The sequence below is a fragment of the Ictalurus furcatus genome, chromosome 19 (genome assembly GCF_023375685.1).
Source record: "Ictalurus furcatus strain D&B chromosome 19, Billie_1.0, whole genome shotgun sequence".
In the NCBI taxonomy this organism is placed as follows: Eukaryota; Metazoa; Chordata; class Actinopteri; order Siluriformes; family Ictaluridae; genus Ictalurus; species Ictalurus furcatus.
The window spans coordinates 11,909,431-11,933,989 of NC_071273.1; the positions used below are offsets into that span (position 1 = coordinate 11,909,431).

Here is a 24,559-nt window from a genome sequence, read left to right on the forward strand (position 1 = left end):
GTAGTGATGCGTTTAAAAATTCTCCAACATGCTGTGGTACTCACATTAATTATGTCTATTGTTGACTCTGACTGTTGACCTGTGTGAGTAGGTCTAACACAATCAGTGGCAGGCAAAACACCTAAGAAAGCCATTAAACCTCATTTATTTGTAACCTAATTTTCAGCATTATACCCTGAAGTTACCTCATAGCCTCAGCATATGCTTAAATATTATGAGAAGCACTTTTTGTTAATATGTGGCATATCAGTGGGCATGTCCTTATTGATGGAAAAACCTGACCCATCACCTAGTCAGTGTGTGTGTATTTGGGGCTTCAGGGAGCTTGCCAATGTGATGGAGTTGTTTTCCAGCATCTGCCTCCATGCTACTCTGTCTGAACATGACTTCCAGGCAGCAGAAAGAAGGCGCAAACAAAAGAGACAGACAAACAAATGAATAATTTAGTTAGCCATTTAGCGAGCAGAATGCAGTTGGCAGCGGATGAAATCTGAGGAATTCTGGTATATTCCAGCACAGAGTCTGCTTTAGAGGATATTGAACATAGCAGCTTGTGGAGACTCACACATGAACATTTGTCGAACATTTTAAACACGTGGATATTAACAAATACAGACAGATGTGTGTATGAAACAAGTACTGGCCCGAGCTTAGGGTTCCAGCTCTAAATTATTGTTCACCAACTGGAATGCTGATAGTGACGACAGTAAAGAATAATCATTTCAGCATGCAATGTATCACCAGTGTTAATTTCAACATGGAAGATGTACTTGGATTATCTGATTGGCTGTTTGTTTAACCAGCTCATTGTCTGATTGCGGGGCGCACGGTGGCTTAGTGGTTAGCACGGTCGTCTCCCCACCGCGGCCCTGTGTGTGCGGAGTTTGCATGTTCTCCCCGTGCTGTTGGGGTTTCCTCCCCCAGTCCAAAGACATGCATGGTAGGCTGAGTGGCGAGTCCAAAATGCCCGTAGTGTATGAATGGGTGTGTGAATGTGTATGTGATTGTGCCCTGCGATGGATTGGCACCATGTCCAGGGTGTACCCCGCCTTGTGCCCGATGCTCCCTGGGATAGGCTCCAGGTTCCCCGTGACCCTGTGGGACGGGTGGTGTAGAAAATGGATGGATGGATTGGCTGTTTGGTTATCCAGCTCATTGTCTTATTTGCTGTTTGGTTAACTAGCCCGTTGTCTGATTGGCTGTTTGTTTAACTAGCTCATTGTCCGATTGGTTGTTTGGTTATCCAGGTCATTGTCTGATTGGTTGTTTGGTTATCCAGGTCATTGTCTGATTGGCTGTTTTAAGACCTGTTTCATAAAGACCTGAAAGTATTGAAAGTTTGTGTTGTTTGCTACTCTGTAGCAATTATCACTCCATCAATGGATTGTGCGACACTAGGTATTTAAGTATTTCTGTCATTTCATGCTGCATTTGTGCCATAAAAATACCCTGTGCTGGTACAGCTTCTTGGAATTTTTTTTTGTTGTTTGAATGATCCTGCTAGGACCATACCCAATACCATACCCAATATCAGTTGCAGTTTTCTGGTGCCATAGCTCAAGTGCTTGTATAATCGATGAGAGGGGTAAATGGGACTGTATTTGTGGTAGAGTGCTGATGCTGGTGTTGCTGCTGGAGTTCATTCTGATGGATTAGAAGCAGTAATACATTTTCAGATGCACTGATACTCTGCACTGTTTTTTTTTTTTTTTTTTTTTTAAATCTCCATACATTGATGCATGATCTGTTTGCCTTGGCCTGTTGGAGTTATTTTCACTGAAAACCAGGTCATGATGTCTGAGTCATTCTGCACTTATATTTGTCCACAGTCTGAACGCGCCAAGGTTCTAAATGCTTCTCTCCAGTTCAGAGTGAACATGCCTCATGTCATTGCATAATTTGCCACAGTCTTCGATGAAAGAATCTTTAAATATCTGAAGAGCTCCAAGTTGAATCTTCCTAAATCAAGCAATTTCACTCACAGAATGTAGCCCAGATTTTCGAAGAATGCATGGTGTTGTCGGAGCTGTGCCTGAGTGTGGAGTGTGGGGTTTTAAAAATCTTCCTTTTGGTCTGTTTACACGGAAACGCGAGCCCGGAGTTTCCAAACTAAAACGGGGTCTTCGGCGATTCCAAAAGTCTCAGTTTTTGAGGGTCGTAGCAAAATTCCTACGTTTTAAAACGAAAACGCACTAGTGTAAACAGACACACTAGTGTAAACAGGGTCTAAGAAGCTGAACGTGAGTGCTGCAGCTCTCAACTCAGTTGAGCTCATAATCGCAGACCCCCTAAGGTCCACAATTCCCCTCAAACACTCCCGCTAATGACTCTCTCCATGGGGTGTGCGGTCTACAGATAACAGCCTTTCATTCTGGTTTACGTTGTGCTGGCTGAAAGGCGCGAGTTTTGGCACTAAAATATTTATGACCTTCAGTACAGCTGGAGGCGTGCAGCAGATCAGCTGATATTTATGCTGAATAGATTGCTGACTGAATAGAGGGAGAGAATTGAAGTAGTGTATAAAGTGTGCCATGTGGACACATTCAACTATCAGTGGGGAAAAGAAAGACCGATTACAGACAGTTGAAATGAGACATACCCTCTCCCCATCACCATCATTCCTATAACCTGGGAAGGACAATGCGCTGTAGTCTGTTTATGTTTCTGAAGTAACATATTATTTGGGCAGTGCTGAGTGTGAGGTGATTTTGTTGTGTGTACAGAGGAGGAGCTGAGGAAGCTGCGAGAGGAGACCAACGTGGAGACGCTAAAGCAGGAGCTGGAGAAGGAGCGGTGCAGGAGGCTGGATTTGGAGCAGAAGATGAATGATGTGCTGAAAGCCAGGTGAGCACTGAGCTTAAATGTGCACAGGTACAGTACTATTTCTCTTTTTTCTTTTTTTTTTTTTTAGTACAAACTTTGTTATAGACTTTTTTTTTACTTTATTTTATGACTTCTACATTATCAAGTCAGTACAAAATACACCTTAGAGTCCCAAACATTAGTTTTCTACAGGGATGTGCAGAGAGTTCCTCAAGGGCAGGGGCTCAAATGTAAAAAAAAACAAAACAAAACTATATCACTATATCACCAGCTAGTTTTAGTACTTTAACTGCTTATCACCCTGGTAGACATTATAAACAGACTGTGTGTGGTCACAATAATGAATATGAGAATGACACTACTAATATAGCGTAATTTTATTTTATTTGTACATTTATAGAAAAAATTACAACAAAACGGCAAATTATTTTGGAGAGATGAAGCCAAAGAATCTTTAAAGGAAAATTTAAACATTCTGAAATTGAAAAAAACCTACAGTATTACCATCCACAAATGTAGTGACATGCCCACTGTAAAAGTCAGTAAAACTATTCATTTCACAATTATTTGGCAGCAGCACTCTGATTACCATAAAACTGCAGCACTGCTTGATGAACTGGCTTTTTAGTCTCAAAGCTTGTCATTTTTGCCTTCTAAATATCATTTTAAAAAGATAAATTGAGATTTTAATGATCTTGGATCACAATTTCTTCATATCACTTAGGCTACAGGACTAAATTTGCCGTATTAGTTAACAAGGAGCAAGTTATTATCTGTATGTAGTATAACTATATTGGCGATCTTGAAGATTCATTATTATTCTGTGCTGCGACTCTACAGCTCATGCTGAATGGAGCAATTGCTTTCAGTTTATAATTGTAGCGTCCGTTGAAGGTTCTCCAACTGAACGAAATGGTTTTTATTTATATAAAAAAGCAAAACGGCAAAACCTTGTTTCACCCATGTTGATAAGGAAGCTGTCCCTTTCGCTGCCTCCTTCAGTTCTCCTTTAATTTTCTGCCGTCTCTGTCTGTTTGGCATCGTGCCTTTAATCACTATATAACATTCATGCAATAGAACAGTGTTACTTGCATGTCTGGAAATGTAACAAACTTGAGTAGCTAGTACTTACCAACACATTCCCTCTCAATCAATTTAAAAACTACCGGCGATAAGCATATACAATGCGAAAAGGTTAGCAGAAGAGCTAGTGGTCTCAGCGTACCTGTCTTCCTGTTGAAGCAAGACACTAACGTTCTCATTTTAGCCATAATTGTGCTGAATTTGGCCCTAAAAGCACAGATTAAAATGGGACCTACACTGTATGTTCCCTTTAAAAAGCTTATCACCAACACTGGTTCACTATGTGATGGAATCATTACTACTCATTCAGCTACGTTTTAGCAAAACATGAACACACGCTTTTATAGGGAATAAAATACCAGTCCAAGGCTAGGTTTTTGGCCCATGTTTACTTTCTTATCCCTGCTGTGCTCTGTGATGGGTGGAGTTATGTTGCTGTTGCCCCCTGAGCAGGGCTCGTCATAGTGGGCTCAACAAGCCTTGCTTGGACTCGTTGGAATTTAAAAATAGCTTTTATCACCTCCCTCCTGTTGACCCTGGATTCCTCAAAGACATAACAGCATTCTCCAACAATCAAATGCTGAAGTGCTGTATCCGCGAGCCCGTTGTACAGTATAGTCCACTACCAACTGTCCTTCTTTCACCAGTTATACAAAATAATGCTTATTCACAAATACATTGCTGACAACACATCAAGTTGCTTCCATTATTTAAATTCCAAATTAAAATACTAGAGAACTCGGGATGTAATAAGACCTCCTGTAAAGAGCAACACATCTGTCTATCCCATTTGTCTAGGACCGTCTGAGGATTCTTTCATGAAGAAAGTATGTACTGTGTGGACATTTCACATTTTCTCTTGATTTTTCCTGTATCAGGTTAGAAGACTCTCCTCCCCAGATCTCCCGTAAACAACAGTCACCTTCTGCAAATGGCACAGGTAACCAAACGTGTGGGTTAGGGTATGGAAGTACAAAAGCACTAAGTACATGTTTGTCTTGCTGTGCATATACTAATACATTAAAAAAAAATTAGCGTTCAAATACTTAAATATATAGTATGAATATTCATTTTACAGTCACTTTTACACAAAATATGGGTTTAAAAAATGATCCACGTTGAATGTTTCTTTCCATTCTGTATGCTACCTGGAATTTCTTTTATTTAGCACCCAACAACATACATTACACCAACACCCAATTGGATTAGTGTTCTTCTGTTCACTATATGCTCACTACATAGGGTACAGTGTAATGGCAATGGAGATTCTATGTAGTGCACTTTATGCCAACAAGCATTTGATAATCGGCCACAGAAAAAGACTTAGATCAGTGCCTTTTGTTTGTTAAATTGCTTACTTGATAAATTGTTCACTACTTACATGGACACGCATTGTTTCTTTATAAAACAAAACAGAAACAATTTAAAATGAGAAATATTTCACTTAGAAATGGGAAAAAAACAAAAACAAATCAGTGGTTCCCAACCTGGGGTCCAGAGTCCACAGCGGGGTCGTGTGGATCTCATTTGCTTTGAGGTCAAACATGCAAAATATGTTCTACTATTTTTAATTTAATTGTGAAATGAATACATTTTAAAATGTTATTAAAAATCATATGCTTGCAATACCGAGGCCAATGTAAAAATAATAATAATAATAATAATAATGGCAGAGAAACGTAAAAAGCGGTAATTCCCTGGAAAAACAATATGTGCACGTCATTCAGTGCGTTTACATGGACAACAGTAATCCAATATTAACCCGATTAAGACGATACTCTGATTAAGAAACTAGCATGTAAACATTATTGATGACCTTAATCCGATTAAAGTCATACTCGAAGTAAACACAAATGGAATTAAGACGTGGAGTATTCCTGTTTTAGTCGCATTATCGACGTGTATTACAGACATGTACACACCTTAATCACATTATCGACGTGTATTACAGACATGTACACACCTTAATCGCATTATCGACGTGTATTACAGACATGTACACACCTTAATCGCATTATCGACGTGTATTACAGACATGTACACATCTTAATCGCATTATCGACGTGTATTACAGACATGTACACATCTTAATCGCATTATCGACGTGTATTACAGACATGTACACATCTTAATCGCATTATCGACGTGTATTACAGACATGTACACATCTTAATCACACTATTAACGTCGTGTGGGATTTTTCACGTGTTTTGTGACAGGACACGATCACACATGGCAGTGCTCAACCGTTTTACGAACCGTCAAATAAGAGAGCACGGCTGCGTCCCAAACTGCATACTTACCTACTATAGGCCTATAGTAGGTGAAATACATGCACCTCGGCTACTATATAGACGGTAAGTATGCGGGTTGGGATGCAGCCCACAGCTTCAAGCAGTTGTTTATTAGCACATACAGCACAACAAATAATTAACCACACTTGAAGCGTTCGTAATTTTTTTTAATAAAAACACCCAAAACTGTATACGGTACCATAACGAAGATGAACTGTATGTCGACACGTGAAATTCTGGAGGGAACGTCGGATGGCGTGGCGCGGGGACGTAATGGCGTGACGTTAATCGATCTATGACACGTAAAACAGGAACATGAAAGGAGTAGTCTAAAAGCGACTCATGTAAACACCTTAATCACAATGTTGTCTTACTCAAAATAAGGTCACTAATTAGATTACTGCTGTCCATGTAAACGTAGTCAATGACCCACGCTCAATCAGTTTCAGCTAGCAGCTCGTTTTTTCTGCAGTCAGAGCATCAGTATTTTATGAATAAAACATGTCTAAGAAACGTAAAAGTGCCGATGACTCATCATCAAAAAAGGAAGCAAGGCTATGTCTCGAGAGGTACTGTGCCTGGGAGTTTACCCGGCATATAAACATGCTTCCGGAGGCATCCTCATGATGGCGTCGGTGTAGGCTGCTTTTTTCGGCTCTTTCCTGAACTTTGTGCAAAACTTGATTTTTCTTCCCCTTTGAAGACCGATTTGTTCTCAACGCGCTGATCTTTACTCTGTTTACGCTCCCTATACTTCAAAGATACTGTCTTTAGTGAATTCCTACATTTTTTTGAGAGGTTTTTGTCCCGTTTTTGTCAACGGCCATTGACTGGATAGACTATACAGCTCGTGGATCTTAGCACGGTTGTGTGACGTCACGACGGAGGTGGACCATTTCCCAAGATCTGAAAGTGTTAAACGTATGCATACTTATTCTAAACCTGCTTATGATGTGGATTCACTGTATGTGTGTCTTCCCGAGTCTCCCGCGGCAAGCCCTTTACAGAAAATGCGACGTCCAGCCTCAGATCCTCCAAATGCCGTCTTGCTTGAAGAGGGCATTTGAGAGACTGGGTGAGAAGCAGGACACGTTCATGGAGAAACTTTTGGAGATCGATAAATCGGTCACAACCAATTCCATCCTCATCTCTGATCTCGCTACAAGAGGTGATGCTGTTGCTAAAAAAATCAGAGGATACAGCTGTTAAAGTTAATAAAATGGACTCTCTGCTGCTGCGATGGACTGGCACCCTGTCCAGGGTGTACCCCGCCTTGTGCCCGATCCTCCCTGGGATTGGATCCAGGTTCCCCCGCAACCCTGAAGAAGGAGTAAGCGGTAGAAGATGGATGGATGGATGGATGGATGGACTCTCAACTGTCGACATTGGCTGCAGAAAATAAATAAAGTAGATGAGCTGGATACCTACAAGAGGCGATGGTATCGAAGGATTTGAGGTATTCCGGAGGAAGATTTTTCTTCAGTTGTATAGAATTTTCCCTTGTATTGATAGGGTTCTTATGTCGTTTAAACGGTCTTGTTTTTCTCTCAGTGTACTGGTGATTCGTGATTTATCTCAACACAAGGCTTTATTTTTATTTCGTGTCACAGAAAAGGGATGCTTATTTTATTTCAAGTAACTCATTCGTGTTTTAAAGATGAAACCTTTTGGCGTAATCAATGGGGAGGTCAGGTCTTATTCTGTCATGGTACTAATCACTCCGCTGGAGTTTTGATTTTATTTGACCGTCATTTTTGCGGATCCATTCTTCCAGTCTTTGTCTTCCTCTGACGGTAGAGGGATTATTGTTGTTCTTCTTCTGGGGGATTTTTTCTTTATCTTGGTTAATGTTTATGGTTTTAATAATCATACACAAAATATCTCCTTTTTTTCAGGATCTGTCTTCTAAAATTCTTGATTTAAAAGGTAAATATCCCTCTGCTGCAGTAATAGTTGGAAGAGATTTTAATGAAGCTCCAGACCCATGTCTGGATAGATTTCCTCCAAAACGAGAATCATGCAGCTATATCACTATTCTTAATGATTTTTGGAGTAACCTTTCTCTATTGGATGCTTACAGGTTTATGCTTGCTGGCAACGATTGTTCATATACTTGGTTTGGTACGGATCTCTCGAGAAAATCGTGTATAGATTACTGTCTTATATCAGACTTCATGTCTCCTTTTATTAAGTCCAGTGGTATCCGTCGTGCTCCCGTCAGAGGTCATGCTTTTATCGACCTGATTCTGGTGCCGGTTGTCATAGAAACCCGGGATACTGGAAGCTAAATTGTTCTCTATTACGGATTCCCTCTTATAGTTCAGGTATTAAGGACATTAAGAACCTGCTGTTTCGGTATCTTCTAATTGGGAGATGTTCAAATACGAGTGTAGAAAATTCTCTATTCGATTTAGTAAACAGTTGGCAAAGATGAAATCTTTAAGGTTTATCTATCTTGGAAGAAATGAATCGAATTTTAGGCAAGCAACAGACAAATGAAGATGATAAAACTGCACAACCTAAAAGAAGAATTGAATAACCTATAAGAAAAGGCTAAGGGTGCTTTTATTAGATCCAGAGTGAAATGGCTAGAATTCGGGGAGAAAAATGTGCCATATTTGTTTCATTTAGAAAAGAAAAGAGGGAAAGCTAAAAGAATATCTTCTCTAGATACTGAGGGTGATTTGGTCACAGACGAAGCCAGAGTTTCTAATTTTGTTTCCAATTTTTATTCCCAGCTCTATACTTCTTCATTTAAGCCACAGTTTTCTGATAGCTTTTTTGAGAGGGTTCATTCACACCTGTTATAAGTGATGGAAATCGGTCGTCTTGTGAGATGGATTTGACTTTGGAAGACTTGGATGCGATTATTCAGAAAGCTCCCCTTAATATAAGCCCAGGTCCAGATGGACTGACTTTTGAATTTTATAAGACACTTTTGTCAAGACATAAAGTTTGTTTCAGAAGCGTTTAAAGACTGCGTACAGAAAGGTGAATCGTCTGAGCACACGAAGCAGGGCTTGATCACTTTTATCCCAAAACCTTACAAAGATTCCTTGTATTTAGATAATTGGCGCCCAATTACTGTACTTCATTTTGATTAGAAATTGTTAGCTTCCCTTTACGCAAATAGATTGAAACCATGCTTAAAATAAATGGTCTCTGTTTCCCAATCTGACTTCACGAAAGGTATTTTGCATATAGCAAATAATATTCGGCTTGTTCCAGATATTTTAGATGATAAGGAACTGATCAACGATAATGCAATTATTTTATTTTTAGACTTGTATATGGCCTTTGACACGGTCGAGCATGAGTTTACGTTTGAATCTTTGCATAGGTTTGGTTTTGGCTGTTCCCTTGTTAAAATAGTTCAGACTTTTTTTTACAAAAATAATAACAGCAGTGTATCTTTGGTTAAATGGTGTTTCTTAAAATACCGGGGGGTTTATGATTATCAAGGGCATCAGACAAGGGTGTCCTTTTTTGCCGTTTTTGTTGGTTGCTGAGTTTCTCAATATTTTTATTACTCTTTGTGTAGATGTTCAGGGTATTTTAATATTGGAGCACACTTTTCTAATTAGTCAACTGGCAGATGACTCCTGTTATTTTGCATGCTTTAAATTCATTTTCTAATGCGTCTGGTCTCACAGTCAATCGAAATAAAAGTGAAATTATACCTGTTCACAGTCTTGGTCAAGGTCATACACAAGGTATTGAGGTTTCTTATTAGAATATTTGGGCATCCTAATAAGTAAATCACCCGCGGATGGAATTTTATATCATTTTTCACAACGGACACAAAAGTTAAAGAATGTCTTGAACTGCTATCTACAAAGAAACGTAACTGTATCTGGTCGTGTTGATATCTAAAGCTGAAGGCATTTCTAGGATTGTTTACCCAGCTTTGTCTTTATGCGTTAACCCAGAAAACCTGCTCGTCTATCGACTGCGTACTATTTAAATTCTCTGCTCAGCACTTTGGTCAGCTTTACTGTGTTAAATGTGCTATATAAATAAAATTACTTAAATTCTTGTGGAACAATAAAAAAGGAAGACTCTGATAAGAAATACTTTGGAGGGAGGTGTGAATGCTCTGGACTTCGGTACTCTCAATCACGTTTTCAAGATTGGCTGGATTAAATGCTGCCTGAATGCCGATCCTAATCTGTTATGGTTTTACATTCCTAAATTGATCTTTGATCTTTGTTTTTACTGCCGTTTTTGGAGTGCATACCTCACCTAGAGTTTATGACTGGGTTATTAACTGTATTTCACCTAAACTGTTGCGTGTGGTCAGGTCATACTGTAGTTACTGAGTATCAGTCTGTGATATGCCCCAATTATCCATTGGAGGATTGGCGCTTTCTAACGTCAAATGTAACAGATTTTGGATTAGGAAAATCAGTTGTCATCCCAAAGCTTTTTACAAGGGGAAATTAAATGATCCTTCTCTTTCTACTATTCTGCCATTAATAAGTTTGTTACCTAACAAGTTGAAAGGACTTCACTTCAGCACTACGTACCTGTCCGAGACGGCCTTCAGCGCGTTTGTAACAATAAAAACAAAAGCCCATAACAGGCTCGATGTCCACCAGGACTTTAGGCTGGCAGTCACTAGCATCACACCTGACAGCCCATCCCCGGTCAGACGTATTCAGGCCCAAGGTGGCCATTAGTTTTTTAAGGAAGGAAAAAGTTACTGATTGTAACTTACTGTTCGTTATTGTTATACGTATATAACATGTACATTATAGCTGTGTCAAAACCAGTGTTCACATGATGCGCATGTGTGTATGCTACAAACTGCTCTGTTTCAGTTAATCGGTCTGAGGGAGATCTAGGACAGACCAAACCTATATCCTGTCTAGGACAGGATATAGGTGCTGTTAATCACTGACTACGCTGATAATGAATCATTATTATTCTTTTTGTAACAATGTGTGTGTATAGGCCTACAGTCAATTATACACAAAGATAACCAGGGCGAACCAAAGGAAAAGGACAGAAAAACTATAATTGATGTAAATTTTTGCCAATAAAGATTATGAATGAATGACTGTAGTCTTTCGGAGTGTGTGTGTGTGGGGGGGGGGCAAAAGCTAAAATTGTGAGGCAACAGTGAGATTTGTTCTGCTAGATCTAGTATGTATACGTGTGTGTGTGTGTGTGTGTGTGTGTGTGTGTGTGGTAGCTCCAGATCTACAGCATTATTGGTAGGATAAAGTTTATCATCTCTCTGATGTGTTGTCTTTGTGTAACAAGGGGCTTTCGCATGAAAACGACTCTACTTCAGGGAGCATCAGAGCCTGTTATTTCAGGCTGTCATCTAAATTTGTAGAAGAGTCTTATCTAGGCCAGAGGAGCCCTTTTATATTTGTGAAGTAGAATGTGGAGCAGGAGAGCTAGTCCTACACACTCACACACACACACTCACACACACACACAGTAAATTAGGTTAATAGAGCTAGTCAGGTCAGTTATTGACCCTTTCTCTCTCTCCCTCTCTCCCGGGTTCAGAGAAACAACAGAAAGAGACACTGTGTTCTCGGCTGCAGAAGTGGCTCTACGACAGGTTCGGGGTTTACATTGAGGACTTCCGTTTCCAGCCGGAGGAGAACACAGTGGAGCCAGAGGAGCCGCTCAGTGCTAAGAGGTAGAGCAGAGTAAAGAACCTGATGAACTCCGGTCCTCCCCTACATGTTCTGTTTCATCGTTTTAAATCTGTTGCTACACAGCTCTTTATGTCTGGATTATTTGTTTGAATGACATGAATTTGCCATCACATTTCATTTAAACCACTAGGATTTAATGTAGTAGCTTGTTAGAATGCTCAACCTCACCACCTTTTGGGCTACATGCAGCATTACACTATTATCTCCAGACAGAATCATTAATAATGAACTTTGTCCATCTATGTGCATGAGTGGAAATCGACAAATCCCATGTGACACATGCTCCTCTCTCTTTTTCAGGTTAACAGAAAATATGAGGCGACTTAGTGAGTCGTTTTTACACCTTACCTCTTTAAGCTTTCATTTCTTTCACAGTTGAACAGTGAGTGTGTGAGTAATGTATTATAATTCTAAAATATGTGTGTGTGTGTGTGTGTGTGTGTGTGTGTGTGTTTGACACATGCAGAGCGGGGTGCCAGACCTGTAACTAACTTCTTGAGGAACCTGTCAGCCTTATCCAACTGGCACTCAGTGTACACGTCAGCCATTGCCTTTATTGTAAGTGCTGAACTTTCCTCTGTCTGTCTGTCTGTCTGTCTGTGTATTTCTCTGTCTGTCTGTCTGTCTGTCTGTCTGTCTGTCTGTCTGTGTATTTCTCTGTCTGTCTGTCTATGTATTTCTCTGTCTGTCTGTCTATGTATGTCTGTGTATTTCTCTGTCTGTCTGTCTATCTGTGTATTTTTCTGTCTGTCTGTCTGTCTATGTATTTCTCTGTCTGTCTGTCTATGTATTTCTCTGTCTGTCTGTCTATGTATTTCTCTGTCTGTCTGTGTATTTGTCTGTCTGTGTATTTCTCTGTCTATCTGTGTATTTCTCTGTCTGTCTGTGTATTTCTCTGTCTGTCTGTCTGTCTGTGTATTTCTCTGTCTATCTGTGTATTTCTCTGTCTGTCTGTCTGTATGTGTATTTCTCTGTCTATCTGTGTATTTCTCTGTCTGTGTATTTCTCTGTCTGTGTATTTCTGTCTGTGTATTTCTGTCTGTCTGTGTATTTCTCTGTCTGTCTGTCTGTCTGTGTATTTCTCTGTCTGTCTGTGTATTTCTCTGTCTGTGTATTTCTGTCTGTGTATTTCTGTCTGTCTGTGTATTTCTCTGTCTGTCTGTCTGTCTGTGTATTTCTCTGTCTGTCTGTGTATTTCTCTGTCTGTCTGTGTATTTCTCTGTCTGTCTATGTATTGTTCTGTCTGTCTGTCTGTCTATGTGTCAGTGTAATCTGTCTGTCACTCTACATATGTCCATATACTATATCTGTGTATGTATCTGTCTCTGTCTGTCTGTCTGTCTATCCATCCATCACTCTGCCCATTTGTTCTGTTGAATTATTGTTCTTATTTTTATTTTTTAACATTCAGTATCCCTTAATAAATAAAGACAGCATCATCACCATTTCAGCACAATAGAATTCACTTCCAGACATGGACACAATGAAGATTCTGCGTATCTTCCTATTTAAAGATCTGTGTCTGTCTTTCTGTCTGTCCTAACCTGCATGTCACTACATTATTGTTATCATTTTGGAGACATAACAGTGTTTTACATTTACAGTAAATTACTTGACTAATGACTTTTGTTTCCCCCATAAACCCATGGAAATTGTTGCTGCAGCTCTATAGATAAAGTCCCATTTTAGCTACAAGTGAATGGTTAATCTCTCTATAATACTTTAATCTCTCTATAATACTGCTTAATATATTGCAGCAGTAAGACCTTGACAGTTATTTCATTTTTGGACATTTCTCTGTGGTGATACAGATTTATTTTCATATCCTCATGATACACAATGGTTTATTTGCACAGATTGCACAGTACATTTAGTATTACAGTGGAGGAAATGACACAGGGAAAAAAGTATTGAACACGCTAAGAAAAAGCAGTTCTCCAAGGCAAGAAACCAGCTGAAATCTGTAAATAATTATACCCCCTATCTGTGCAAATTAATATCAGCTGGGTTAGTAAATTGATGGTCTATAAAAAGGCTTTTCGTTACCACGGTGTCACACAAGAAACATCTCATGATGGGAAAAAGCAAAGAGCTCTCCCAAGACCTTCACAATCTTATTGTTGAGAAACATATTGATGGAATCGCATACAGATATATTTTAAAATTACGAATCTTCCAGTACGCACCATTGGGGCCATTATCCGCAAGTGAAAGCAACATCACTCCATCATCAACCGGCCACGCACAGGAGCTCCTCACAAGATTTCTGACCAGGGAGTCAAAAGAATAGTCAGAAGAGTAGCCCAAGAGCCAAGGACCACTCGGAAAGAGCTCCAGAAACACTTGGAGCAGGTGCCACTGTAACAGAGAAAACAATAGGCAATGCACTTCACTGCTCACGCTCACCCCGCAAGACTCCATTACTAAAGAGAAGGCATGTCGAAGCTCGTTTAAAGTTTGCTACAACTCATTTGGACAAGCCTATGAAATACTGGGAGCGTGTAGTCTGGTCAGACGAGAGCAAAATTGAACTTTTGGCTGTTATACTACACACCATGTTTGGAGAAGAAATGGCACTGCACATCACCCTAAAAACACTACACCAACAGTGAAGTGTGGAGGTGGAGGCATTATGGTGTGGGGCTGTTTTTCATCGTGTGGTACTGGCAGACTTCATATAATTGAAGGAACGACGAATGGAGCCCTTTACCGGGAGATACTTGAGAAGAATCAGTCACCTGACTTGAATCCGATTTAACAAGATTTAAAGACAGTATGTTTAGAAAAATGGGCCAAAATCACACCTGAATACTGGGCCGATTAATTTCTTCATACAGGAAGTGTCTTGAAGCTGTCAGTACAAACAAAGGCTTCTCCACTAAGTATTAAATAAATTTCAGTTAGCGTGTTCAGTACTTTTTTCCTGTGTCATTCCTCTTTATTACACATAACTTTATTTATGGACTTTAATGTTTGGATTTCTTTATATGTCTGGATTTCTTGAGTTAATACTGATGTCTGGTGAAAATTTCATGCAAATAATCTCATTGGAAATATATTTACTGTAAAAAATGTTGACGCGTTCAATACTTATTTCCCGCACTGTATATATGCGTTTTAACATACTGTATGTATTTGTGTGTGTGTGTGTGTGTGTGTGTGTGTGTGTGTGTGTGTTGTTCTCTATAGGTCTACATGAATGCTGCATGGTATGGCTGGGCCATTCCTATGTTCCTGTTTTTAGCCATTCTGAGGTTATCCTTGAATTACCTCATTGCAAGGTAAAGCTTTAACACTCTCTCACGCTTTCTGCACCAAACTCTTTCACTTCCCCTTATACTGTACCAGTTATACTTTACCTCGTTATTTGTCAATATATGGAGTGTTTTGTATGTGCAGCATGGAGCACAATTGAGGATGAAGCAGACAATGCATGAGTGTGTACACGTGTGTGTGTGTGTGTGAGAGAGAGAGAGAGTGAGTGAGTGGAAGAGATAGAAGGAAAAGAAATAGCAAGTATGATTGCTGCTTGTCCAAGGACAGATGTCAGACGTTACCTTTCTGTCTGATGTAGAGCAAGAGTGTGTGTTCGAGACTTTTAAGTACCTTTAAAGTTTGTTGTTTCCATTTTTCCAGAGGATGGAGGATTCAGTGGAGTATTGTGCCTGAAGTTTCTGAACCTGTGGTAGGTTTCACTTCCGTACTTTATTGCTATTGTGTGTGTGTGTGTGTGTGTGTGTGTGTGTGTGTGTGTGTGTGTCTGTGTGTGAATGCGTATTCTAACTTTTTTCAATGCTGTCCCTTTTGGTCTTTAGGATCCTCCAAAAGAAGACTTGACTGTGTCTGAAAAGTTTCAGTTAGTCCTTGATGTTGCACAAAAAGCACAGGTATCTTAATTATTATATACATTCTTCTTATTCTTATTCCTCCTCCTTCTACTTCTTCTTCTTCTTCTTCTTCTTCCTCTTCTTCTTCCTTCTACTTTTTCCTAGTCTTCCTCCGCTTCTTCTTCTTCTTCCTCCTCCTCCTCTTCTTCTTCTTCTTCCTCCTCCTTTTTCCTATTCTTCTTCCTCCTCTTCTTCTTCTTCTTCCTCCTCCTTTTTCCTATTCTTCTTCCTCCTCCTTCTTCCTCTTCTTCTTCCTCCTCTTCTTCTTCTTCTTCTTCCTCCTCCTCTTCTTCTTCTTCCTCCTCCTTCTTCCTCTTCTTCTTCTTCCTCTTCTTCTTCCTCCTCCTTCTTCCTCTTCTTCTTCCTCCTCTTCTTCTTCTTTTTTTATTATTATTATGTAGTAATATATGTAATTGTTTTCACCTCAAAGCACAAGCACAGTTCTCATATGCTATTCCATCTTGTGGTTTGAATTTCCACAGAATCTTTTTGGAAAGATGTCAGACGTTTTGGAGAAAATCAAAAAGTAAGTAACACCTAGACATGATGATATTTCCTTCCAGGAGGTGTTTACTGTTATAACGATATTCATAAGCACTGCCATTCAAAGATTTTAGAATTCCTCAGCATACTTTAATAGCAACTAATAACTTGTACAATTCAGATCTAAACTATAGAAACCAGTCACCGAAATGCGGTGGTGGTTTTTTTGGGGTTTTTTTTTTGGAGTGGGAGGGTGGGTGAGGGGTAGCAGGGGCAGGATTCCCTATTAATGGATAGGGTACAAGGGGAAGGTCATGCAAACCAACCAAAGAACCCATCTTTTAATGTTCAGAGGCTGTTCCTGCTACAGGAAATGATTAATAGGCATAAACAGGATATCGTTTCACTCTTATTTCTCTGTTGTCTCGTAAATGTGTTTACACGATGGAATTATGTAGTAAGAGAGGAATAAATTGCAAAATTATCGTGCAGAATATCGGTCCACATTACATTAATTATTCTCTGTAGCATATTTTAAGAATGTTACAGAGAAACATAGATCTGCAATATTGTGAGCTTTTGCTTGTTTATGGAAATAGAAAGGTTTCTGAGTTTGTTTTCTGTGTGTGTGTGTGTGTTTGTGTGTGTGTAAAAAAACACGTTGCAGTTTGTTCATGTGGGTGCAGCCTGAGATAACGCAGAAGCTGTACATTGGTCTGTGGGTGGCCTTTATCTCCTCCTGCGTCCTGCCCTACAAACTCATGGGCTTTCTTATAGGTAAGTGCATGGGCATTCTTTCAATCTTTCTCTCTCCCTCACACACACATACAAGCATAAGCATAATGATTTATAACTTATATATACACTCCTGGTCAATATGAAAGGTCGATGCATGTTTACTGAAATGCATTGACTCTCAGATAATATGAACCACTGTAATATCCTCTGTCTCACACACACACACTTGCCTCAGATGTTGCACAGTGTGTAGTAAACCCCCCATTCTCTGAAATCATTAAATAGACTGTTATACGGTGGTGAATAATATAAATCTCTTGTTCATGCTCATATCAGTGTGGAAGTGAATGTTGCACTAAACACCTCCATCCATGTATAAATGATTCAGTCAGTAACACACACATAAGACGCAGACTTGAACACTGACATTTTGTATTTTTGTGTATGGGTATGGCTTTCCTCTGACAGGGCTGTACGCAGGCATCAAATTCTTCATCATCGACTTCCTGTTTAAGAGCTGTCCCAAGCTGAGGGACAAGTACGACACACCGTACATTGTGTGGAACAACCTGCCCACAGACCCCCAGCTTAAAGAGCGCAGCAACGCCACCATGTCCAGACGGGTATGACAAACATCATCTCACACTCCGTTCTGATCTTACTTTGTTTTTCAGAGTAACAGCGATCCTTTCCGTACTATCAAAATCCTGTTTGATAGTAGAATATTTAAAGCAAAAATCTGAATTTCTTTGTCATTGTGATTTTTTAATTTTTTTTTCCAACTAATTCATACACAATCACCACACACCAACTTTTCTCAATTTACTGCGAGTAAAATAGCTTCGAAATATGTTTGGGTGACTTTAACGCTACAGTTAATACATGAAACGACTTAACTGGCTATGAAGATTCTATGTAGTGCACTTTATGCCAACAACATTTGACATTCGGCCACAGAAAAAGACTTAGATCAGTGCCTTTTGTTTGTTAAACTGCTTACTTGATCATTTAAGTACTTACATCGATCACATTTAGGGCACACATTGTTTCTTTTTAATTTGAAAATAGAAACAACTGAAAATGAGAAATATTTCACTTAGAAATGTGAAAAAAAAACAACAACATAAAGGTGTGCTATAACATGCTTTTATTTAAGTTACAAGAGTATTTGAGACAAAACCTTATAGCCATAAATAATACTATATTATTATAGTATAATACTATACTAAAATTGTGAGGCAAGAGTGAGATTTGTTCTGATAGATCTAGTGTGTATACATATGCATGTGTGTGTGTGTGTGTGTGTGTGTGTGTGTGTGTGTGTGTGTGTGTGTGAGAGAGAGAGAGAGATCATCATGAGGAGACACTGACTGTATCCTCCATCATGCAGTGCAGCTCTGACTCTGAGTTTGTGTGTCACACTACTCTTCTGTGCTCTCTCTCTCTCTCTTTCTCTCTCTCTCAGCTGTCTGGGTGTGAGAAGGTAGGGATGCTGGTGTGACCTTGCTAGTGCGTGTGCGTGTGTGATACCACCAGATCACCTTCCTTTTTACCTGTCTGTGCGAGCGAATGTGTTTTAAATGGACACGCACCTTGTGCCATGGCTGGTATCTGTTCACAAATGGATCACAAATGCCTCATGTTTATCAGCTCCTATATTCATTTTTGGTCTTTAAAAAAAACAACAACAACAACAAAAAACTTGGAATATTACAGCTACAATTCTTGATTCAGACATGTGTACATACAATATGTGGTTACTTCGTAATATCCAAGGTATGTGCAAGGCATTTTGGGTCCATTTTCACAGACAGCCTCCTGTATATGATTCTCATATGTACATTTATTCAGTGGAAAACGTTCTAGAATTTTCCAGACTATAAGATCCTTTTTTGCCTTCAAGCAGGTGAAGCAAGGTGATGTACATGTTATAAATTTTGCTTTAGCATAATTGTAAACACTTTCTCCGAGTTTTTTTTTTTTTATGGTAGGGCCACATGCAAACCTGATAACATCCTTTAAAAATTTTTTAACAAAACCGTGTCAACAGATTATTGAGTCTTTCACATGAGCAGAATAACATCTGTTTTGCATGTTTGCCCTAATCAGTATGCATTTCTAACTAAAAGTGCGAAATACATGGCAGAGTCTATGCAAATTGATTTCTTGTGCCTGAAAGTCACTTCAACAAAGCGAATGTGTATGCAAATGAATAAGGCAGAAGGGCAAGTGTTAAATTTGCTGAAGCCTGTTAATGCTAAGTTCTGAAAAGGGGTGGGCGATAGGATGATTTCAAACGTGAATGATGAAAATGTCTCCACGGTCAGTTTTTACAGAGATCGTGAGTACCGTGATATTACACACACATTGTCAGAAAATTGTCAGAAAAGGCTCTGACATGGCACCTCAACTTGTTTTATGAACAAACAGACATTACTCGCCAGTGTAGCTCATAGACACATGAACAAACCAATAACAGCCAAGAGTAGGCAGTTCATTAACTTCGGTTTTCTCCTCAATTAATGCTGCAGCATGGATGACAACACGGAAGAACTGATGACTAAAATATATATATAGTTACATTTATATAGCACTTTTCTAGACACTCAGAATGCTTTACATAGTATTGGGGGGATCTCCTCAACCACCACCAGTATGTAGCATCCACCTGGATGATGCGACCGCAGCTATAGTGCGCCAGAACACCAGCTATTAGTGGAGAGGAGAGTGATGTAGCCAATTCAGAGATGGGGATTATTAGTGGGCAATGATGGAGAAGGGCCAATGGGGGAATTGCGCCAGGACACCGGGGATATATCCCTACTCTTTTACAATTAGTGCCCTGGGATTTGTAGTGACCACAGAGAGTCAGGACCTCGGTTTAACGTCTCATCCGAAACACGGTGCTGTTTTACAGTGTAGTGTCCCCGTCACTATACTGGGGCATTAGGCCCCACACAGACCACAGGGTGAGCGCCCCCTGCTGGCCTCCCAAATACCACTTCCAGCAGCAACCTTAGCTTTCCCCAGGTGGTCTACCATCCAACTACTGGCCAGGCTCAGCCCTGCTATGGAACTGCTGGTTTTACACAACAGACATAGCACAAATGGTTCTTTGTGAAACATGCAGAGGCGAGGTTGGCACATCAGAGATACACAATGAATTTGTTCAACTGAAAAAGCATCCTAAAGTTTGCTCCAAAATCCATATAACACAGGGAGCACATGTGAACTGCAGTATAGCCAGAAACAGCGCAGAAGTAAACACAATAACATCAAAAGGAAAGAAAAAAAAGGCACTCCGTATGAGAAAACAAGTAGGCACTGGAATGACATCACTGATGCTGTGAATTTTACCTGGCCAAGGACCTAAAGGATATAAAAAGAACACTTGAATCTCGTTACGAGTAGCAAATATTTTTCCTCAGCTGTATACAGAATGCTGAGAGAAGTGCAATAAAAACCAAAACAATAAAACTCGAATCAATTATTCACAAAATGTTACATAAAAGTGTAAACCAACTCAGCTAATGCATTCAGTATTTAAACAGAATTAAGTACTTCACTTGCCTGCCAATCATCTTTCCATTTATTGCACTTTAAATACTGAAGACATTAGTAGAAGTGATGTACATTTTTATTTAGATTAAAAATAAAACATACAGTATCCTTGCTTAGCTGTTATTATTTTGAAATAATTGTTAACATTTTTTGCGAAGTGCACTTGTTTGAAAAGTTACTTTGGCCTAAGATGCGAGTGTTGTTCTTTTTCTATGAGATTATATTTCCTTGGAGAGCCATCTTTTCATCAGTAGGGAAATTTGTTTGGTTGCTCTGTTCAGTAACTGGCAAAATAGTCTTAAAAACCAGCTTGACAAAAGATCATGATAAGATCGAGCATTGCGATCCTGAAATAACCATGATATGCCCACCCCTAGTTCTAACAACCAGAAAGCTTATTAGAACGAACGAATACATTAATCAGAAACGTTCTCAAAATGACACATTATTGTTACAGCAGTAGCGTTAGTTTCATATGAGATATTCACTGCATATTCACACTCTAATGCCTACAGATTTAAAACAGAGCCCTTGAAGGTTTTCCTTCACGTTTACCTTATTAACACTTATGTTAATATTGTATTTCGAACATTTTTGATGTTACTTATCACCTTTAATCGGTGGTAAATCTTTAAACTTTGTAACAGTGTGGACTGGCAAGTACACAATCCGCCTTGTTCTGATTGGCTGGATGTTGATGGGGTATATTTTCTCCCCCTGTTTACAGTGACTGATTTTTTTCTTCTGATTAATATTTTATTGACTGAATGTGTGATGATGAAGTGAATTTTCTGGAAGCAGAGTTTACAGGGGTTTGTTTTATACTTTGGAGTGACTTCTTGTCCAGAAAACGTATCCCTGTAATCTTGCACATAGGGAATAGTCCAAGTACCCCTTATTACTTATAACTAGTGAAATGTCGACCTTAGATATACCTGTCCTATTAGACATGTATAGAGTAGGCTTATCATCTTCCCTTTTCATGTAGGAAATGTCCCTTTAGATATTCTAGAGAGAATGGAAATCGAATAGAATAGAGAGCTTGAGCGCAGGCTCTGTAGCAGTCAATAAAATTAAATCATCAGCATACTGACTAACACTCATACGAATCAACTCCATAATTACTGGCACCCTTCATCAATCTATGTCTCTATAAAATGAGTAACATTTCCAATGCGGTATATTTATAGCTTAAACATATGGAGACACTGCATTGTTCTATTTCAGATATATTGGTTTCCAAATTGTTGTACTCTTGGAGTGAATAACCGCATTGAGCCTCTTCTACCAAGGTTGGAGACACTTGGATAAATTATTATTACATTTTTTTAAAAGAAAGAAATAAATGAAATGAAGGTCTGAAGTTTCTCCATTTGTTTAATTGGAATTTAAAATGAAGAATTTTTAAATCAGTGTAATAGTCATGCTTTACAGTCACTTTTGCCCATTCTTTTGAAGGGTGCCAATAATTCTGTAGTTGATTGTAGTGTACATCTGCTAGATGGACAGTACACTGACTGGAATACACATCTCACCCACATGAATTCACCCAAATACTAAACGCATTAACATTTGGAGCTATGTCTTCTTGGATGCCCATCTTAATAAACAGTCTATGGAAAAGATGTCAAGCACCTATAGCTTTATTCATTATTTTTTTTAGGAGACTTTGCACAGCATGGTTGCGATTGAAAAACAGAGGACGCTGTACTTAGATACAAAAGAAAATGTCATTTCTGTGGTTGAATTCTTTCTGGGGTTTTTTTTTTTGTGCGCAGATCCCGCCGGTGGTGTCGCGGGGTAGCTTAGCAACCATTCCCTCAGGAATGACTAGAGAGGACGACAGTGGCCGCTCACATAACACCAAGAGAGGAGCCTTCCATGAGATCTTCAACCTGCCAGAGACAGAAAGGCCTCTCCCTGGTGCGCTAAAGAGAGGGATTGTCAATTCTGTTTCTGCTGTAGGTCTGTTATTTGAAATAATTGCCAGTGTTTTGTGTTTACACAGTGTGCGAGAATGGATGGAGGTGCTGTTTGATCAATCGGGACCGGAAAATGCCCACTGACTACATTCGCAACGGTCTGCTCTATGTTACTGAAAAGTAAGAAGACTCCTCATGAACCACCAAACATGTTGTGTCGTTTCTCTCGTAAATTGAACAAACCATGTTGCCTCTGTCATCCAGAAACTGAAAAGCAAACCACAATAGTGTCTTTAGACATCCAAATATATTTGCTGAAAAAATATTTACTATATGAATTTCACGATATGGCTAAAAGTATGTGTACCCCTTGACCATTGCGCTCACATGTGCTTTTAGAACATCAAATTCTAGATTTAGTCCCGCTGTAAGAGCCATAATTTATTTATTTATTTATTTAGATGTAGATCTAATCATTGTGAATAATGTGCACTATAATATTTGAAATATTTCTGAAAGCTTTGAAATTGAAGCTCCAGTAACATTGCTTCATGATGGTGAAGTCATTTTCTACAATGAGCGCTAGGTTACACAGTGTAAGATTGGAGCGATACGGTTTTTTGTTTCCAGTTCATTTTGTTAATAAACATTCTTAAAGGAAGACGTTAGTGGAATGTCGAATGTTACTCATGTTCAACTCGCACTCACGAATCACGGAGGTGCAAAAAAAATAAGAAAATTGGAGAGATAGCTATTTCACCCTCTTTGCTGTTATAATAACCTCCAATCTTCTGGGAAGGGTTTCCACTAGATTCTGGAGCGTGAACTGTGGGGATTTGTGTTTATTCAGCTACAAGAGCATTAGTGAGGTCAGGCAGCGATGTTAGGTGAGGAGGTCTGGGGTTCATCCCAAAGGTGTTCAGAGAGGTTGAAGTGAGGGGTCTGTGCAGGACACTCGAATTCTTCCAGTCCGGCCTTGGCAGACCATGTCTTCATGGAGCTTGCTTTGTGCACAAGGACACTGTCATGCTGGAACATTTTTGAGCGTCTTAGTTCAAGTGAAGGGAAACTGTCATGCTACAGCATACAAAGACATCCTAGACAATTGTCTGCTTCCAACTTTGTGGCAACAGTTTGGGGAAGGAGCGCATATTGCTCTGATGGTCAGGTCTCCACAAACGTTTGGCCATATAGTGTATAGAAGAACATTAAATGAATAGTTTCCAAACAGCCAAAATCCCACCTACTGGAAATATTTACATTTAAAATAGTATTTCCTTGTTTTTTTTTTTTTGTTTTTTGTTTCCTGTCGTACAAATTTTATTTGCATAAAATGTAAACGCTCCTCTTCTTATATGGTCTTTCATCTCGTTCAATGTGGAGTTTTTTATATAAAACAGTATCTCCGCTGTCATCAACAAGCGCTGTATGTCTGTTCAGCGTTTACAGTTTCAGTTTTCACTTTCAGCAGAATTCCTAGACGTGTAGTATCCATGTATAAAGAAAATTACATCATGCTTCTTGTTAATAACAGGAATAACCGACAATTCAATGGGGGAGGGGGAGGGGGAGGAGGGGGGGGGGGGTTATATTTGGAACATTCTTACTGATTAGTATTCATAACCTGAGAGTTAGGAGTTAAATGTTTAATGCAATATGTTCTTCTCAGCTACTTGTGTTTTGAGAGCTCCAGTTCCAGATCAGGCTCCTCCAAAAAGAATAAAGTCATAAAGCTTGTGGACATCACAGATATCCAAAAGGTAACCGAGGACATTTAGATATTTGCGTACTTCAGATATGAGCCAGTGGGTGTGAGTTTCACCATTGTTTCTGGATTTCTTTTTTTCCGTAGTATAAGGTTTTGTCCGTTTTGCCTGGGTCAGGAATGGGAATCTCTATTGCCACGCCCTCAACACAGAAGGTGAGCTATAGATTTTATTTAGAAAAAGGATATACGTGTGATATGACTGTACTCAGATAACAGGCTGTAATGAGTTGAGGATGTTAGTTGAGATAAAGCACTGAACTGTACAGTGTTATGATTTGCTCTCAGTTAAATGTGCAATTTTAAAGTTTAAAAGTGTCTCTTCTGC

The 24,559-nt window shown here is 39.3% G+C and overlaps 1 protein-coding gene across 1 annotated transcript in view; it reads left to right on the top strand.

Moving 5' to 3' along the window:
• gramd4a (GRAM domain containing 4a) overlaps window positions 1-24,559 on the top strand; it is a 61,146-nt gene that overhangs the window by 30,962 nt on the left and 5,625 nt on the right. Inside the window, exons 4-18 of the mRNA XM_053649996.1 lie at window positions 2,724-2,844; window positions 4,785-4,846; window positions 11,721-11,856; window positions 12,176-12,201; window positions 12,342-12,433; window positions 15,065-15,156; window positions 15,512-15,560; window positions 15,691-15,762; window positions 16,245-16,288; window positions 16,913-17,022; window positions 17,452-17,606; window positions 22,323-22,467; window positions 22,553-22,646; window positions 24,136-24,226; window positions 24,319-24,387. Of these exons, the coding sequence (XP_053505971.1) occupies window positions 2,724-2,844; window positions 4,785-4,846; window positions 11,721-11,856; window positions 12,176-12,201; window positions 12,342-12,433; window positions 15,065-15,156; window positions 15,512-15,560; window positions 15,691-15,762; window positions 16,245-16,288; window positions 16,913-17,022; window positions 17,452-17,606; window positions 22,323-22,467; window positions 22,553-22,646; window positions 24,136-24,226; window positions 24,319-24,387 (1,358 nt within the window). The remainder of the gene's footprint in view (window positions 1-2,723; window positions 2,845-4,784; window positions 4,847-11,720; window positions 11,857-12,175; window positions 12,202-12,341; window positions 12,434-15,064; window positions 15,157-15,511; window positions 15,561-15,690; window positions 15,763-16,244; window positions 16,289-16,912; window positions 17,023-17,451; window positions 17,607-22,322; window positions 22,468-22,552; window positions 22,647-24,135; window positions 24,227-24,318; window positions 24,388-24,559) is intronic.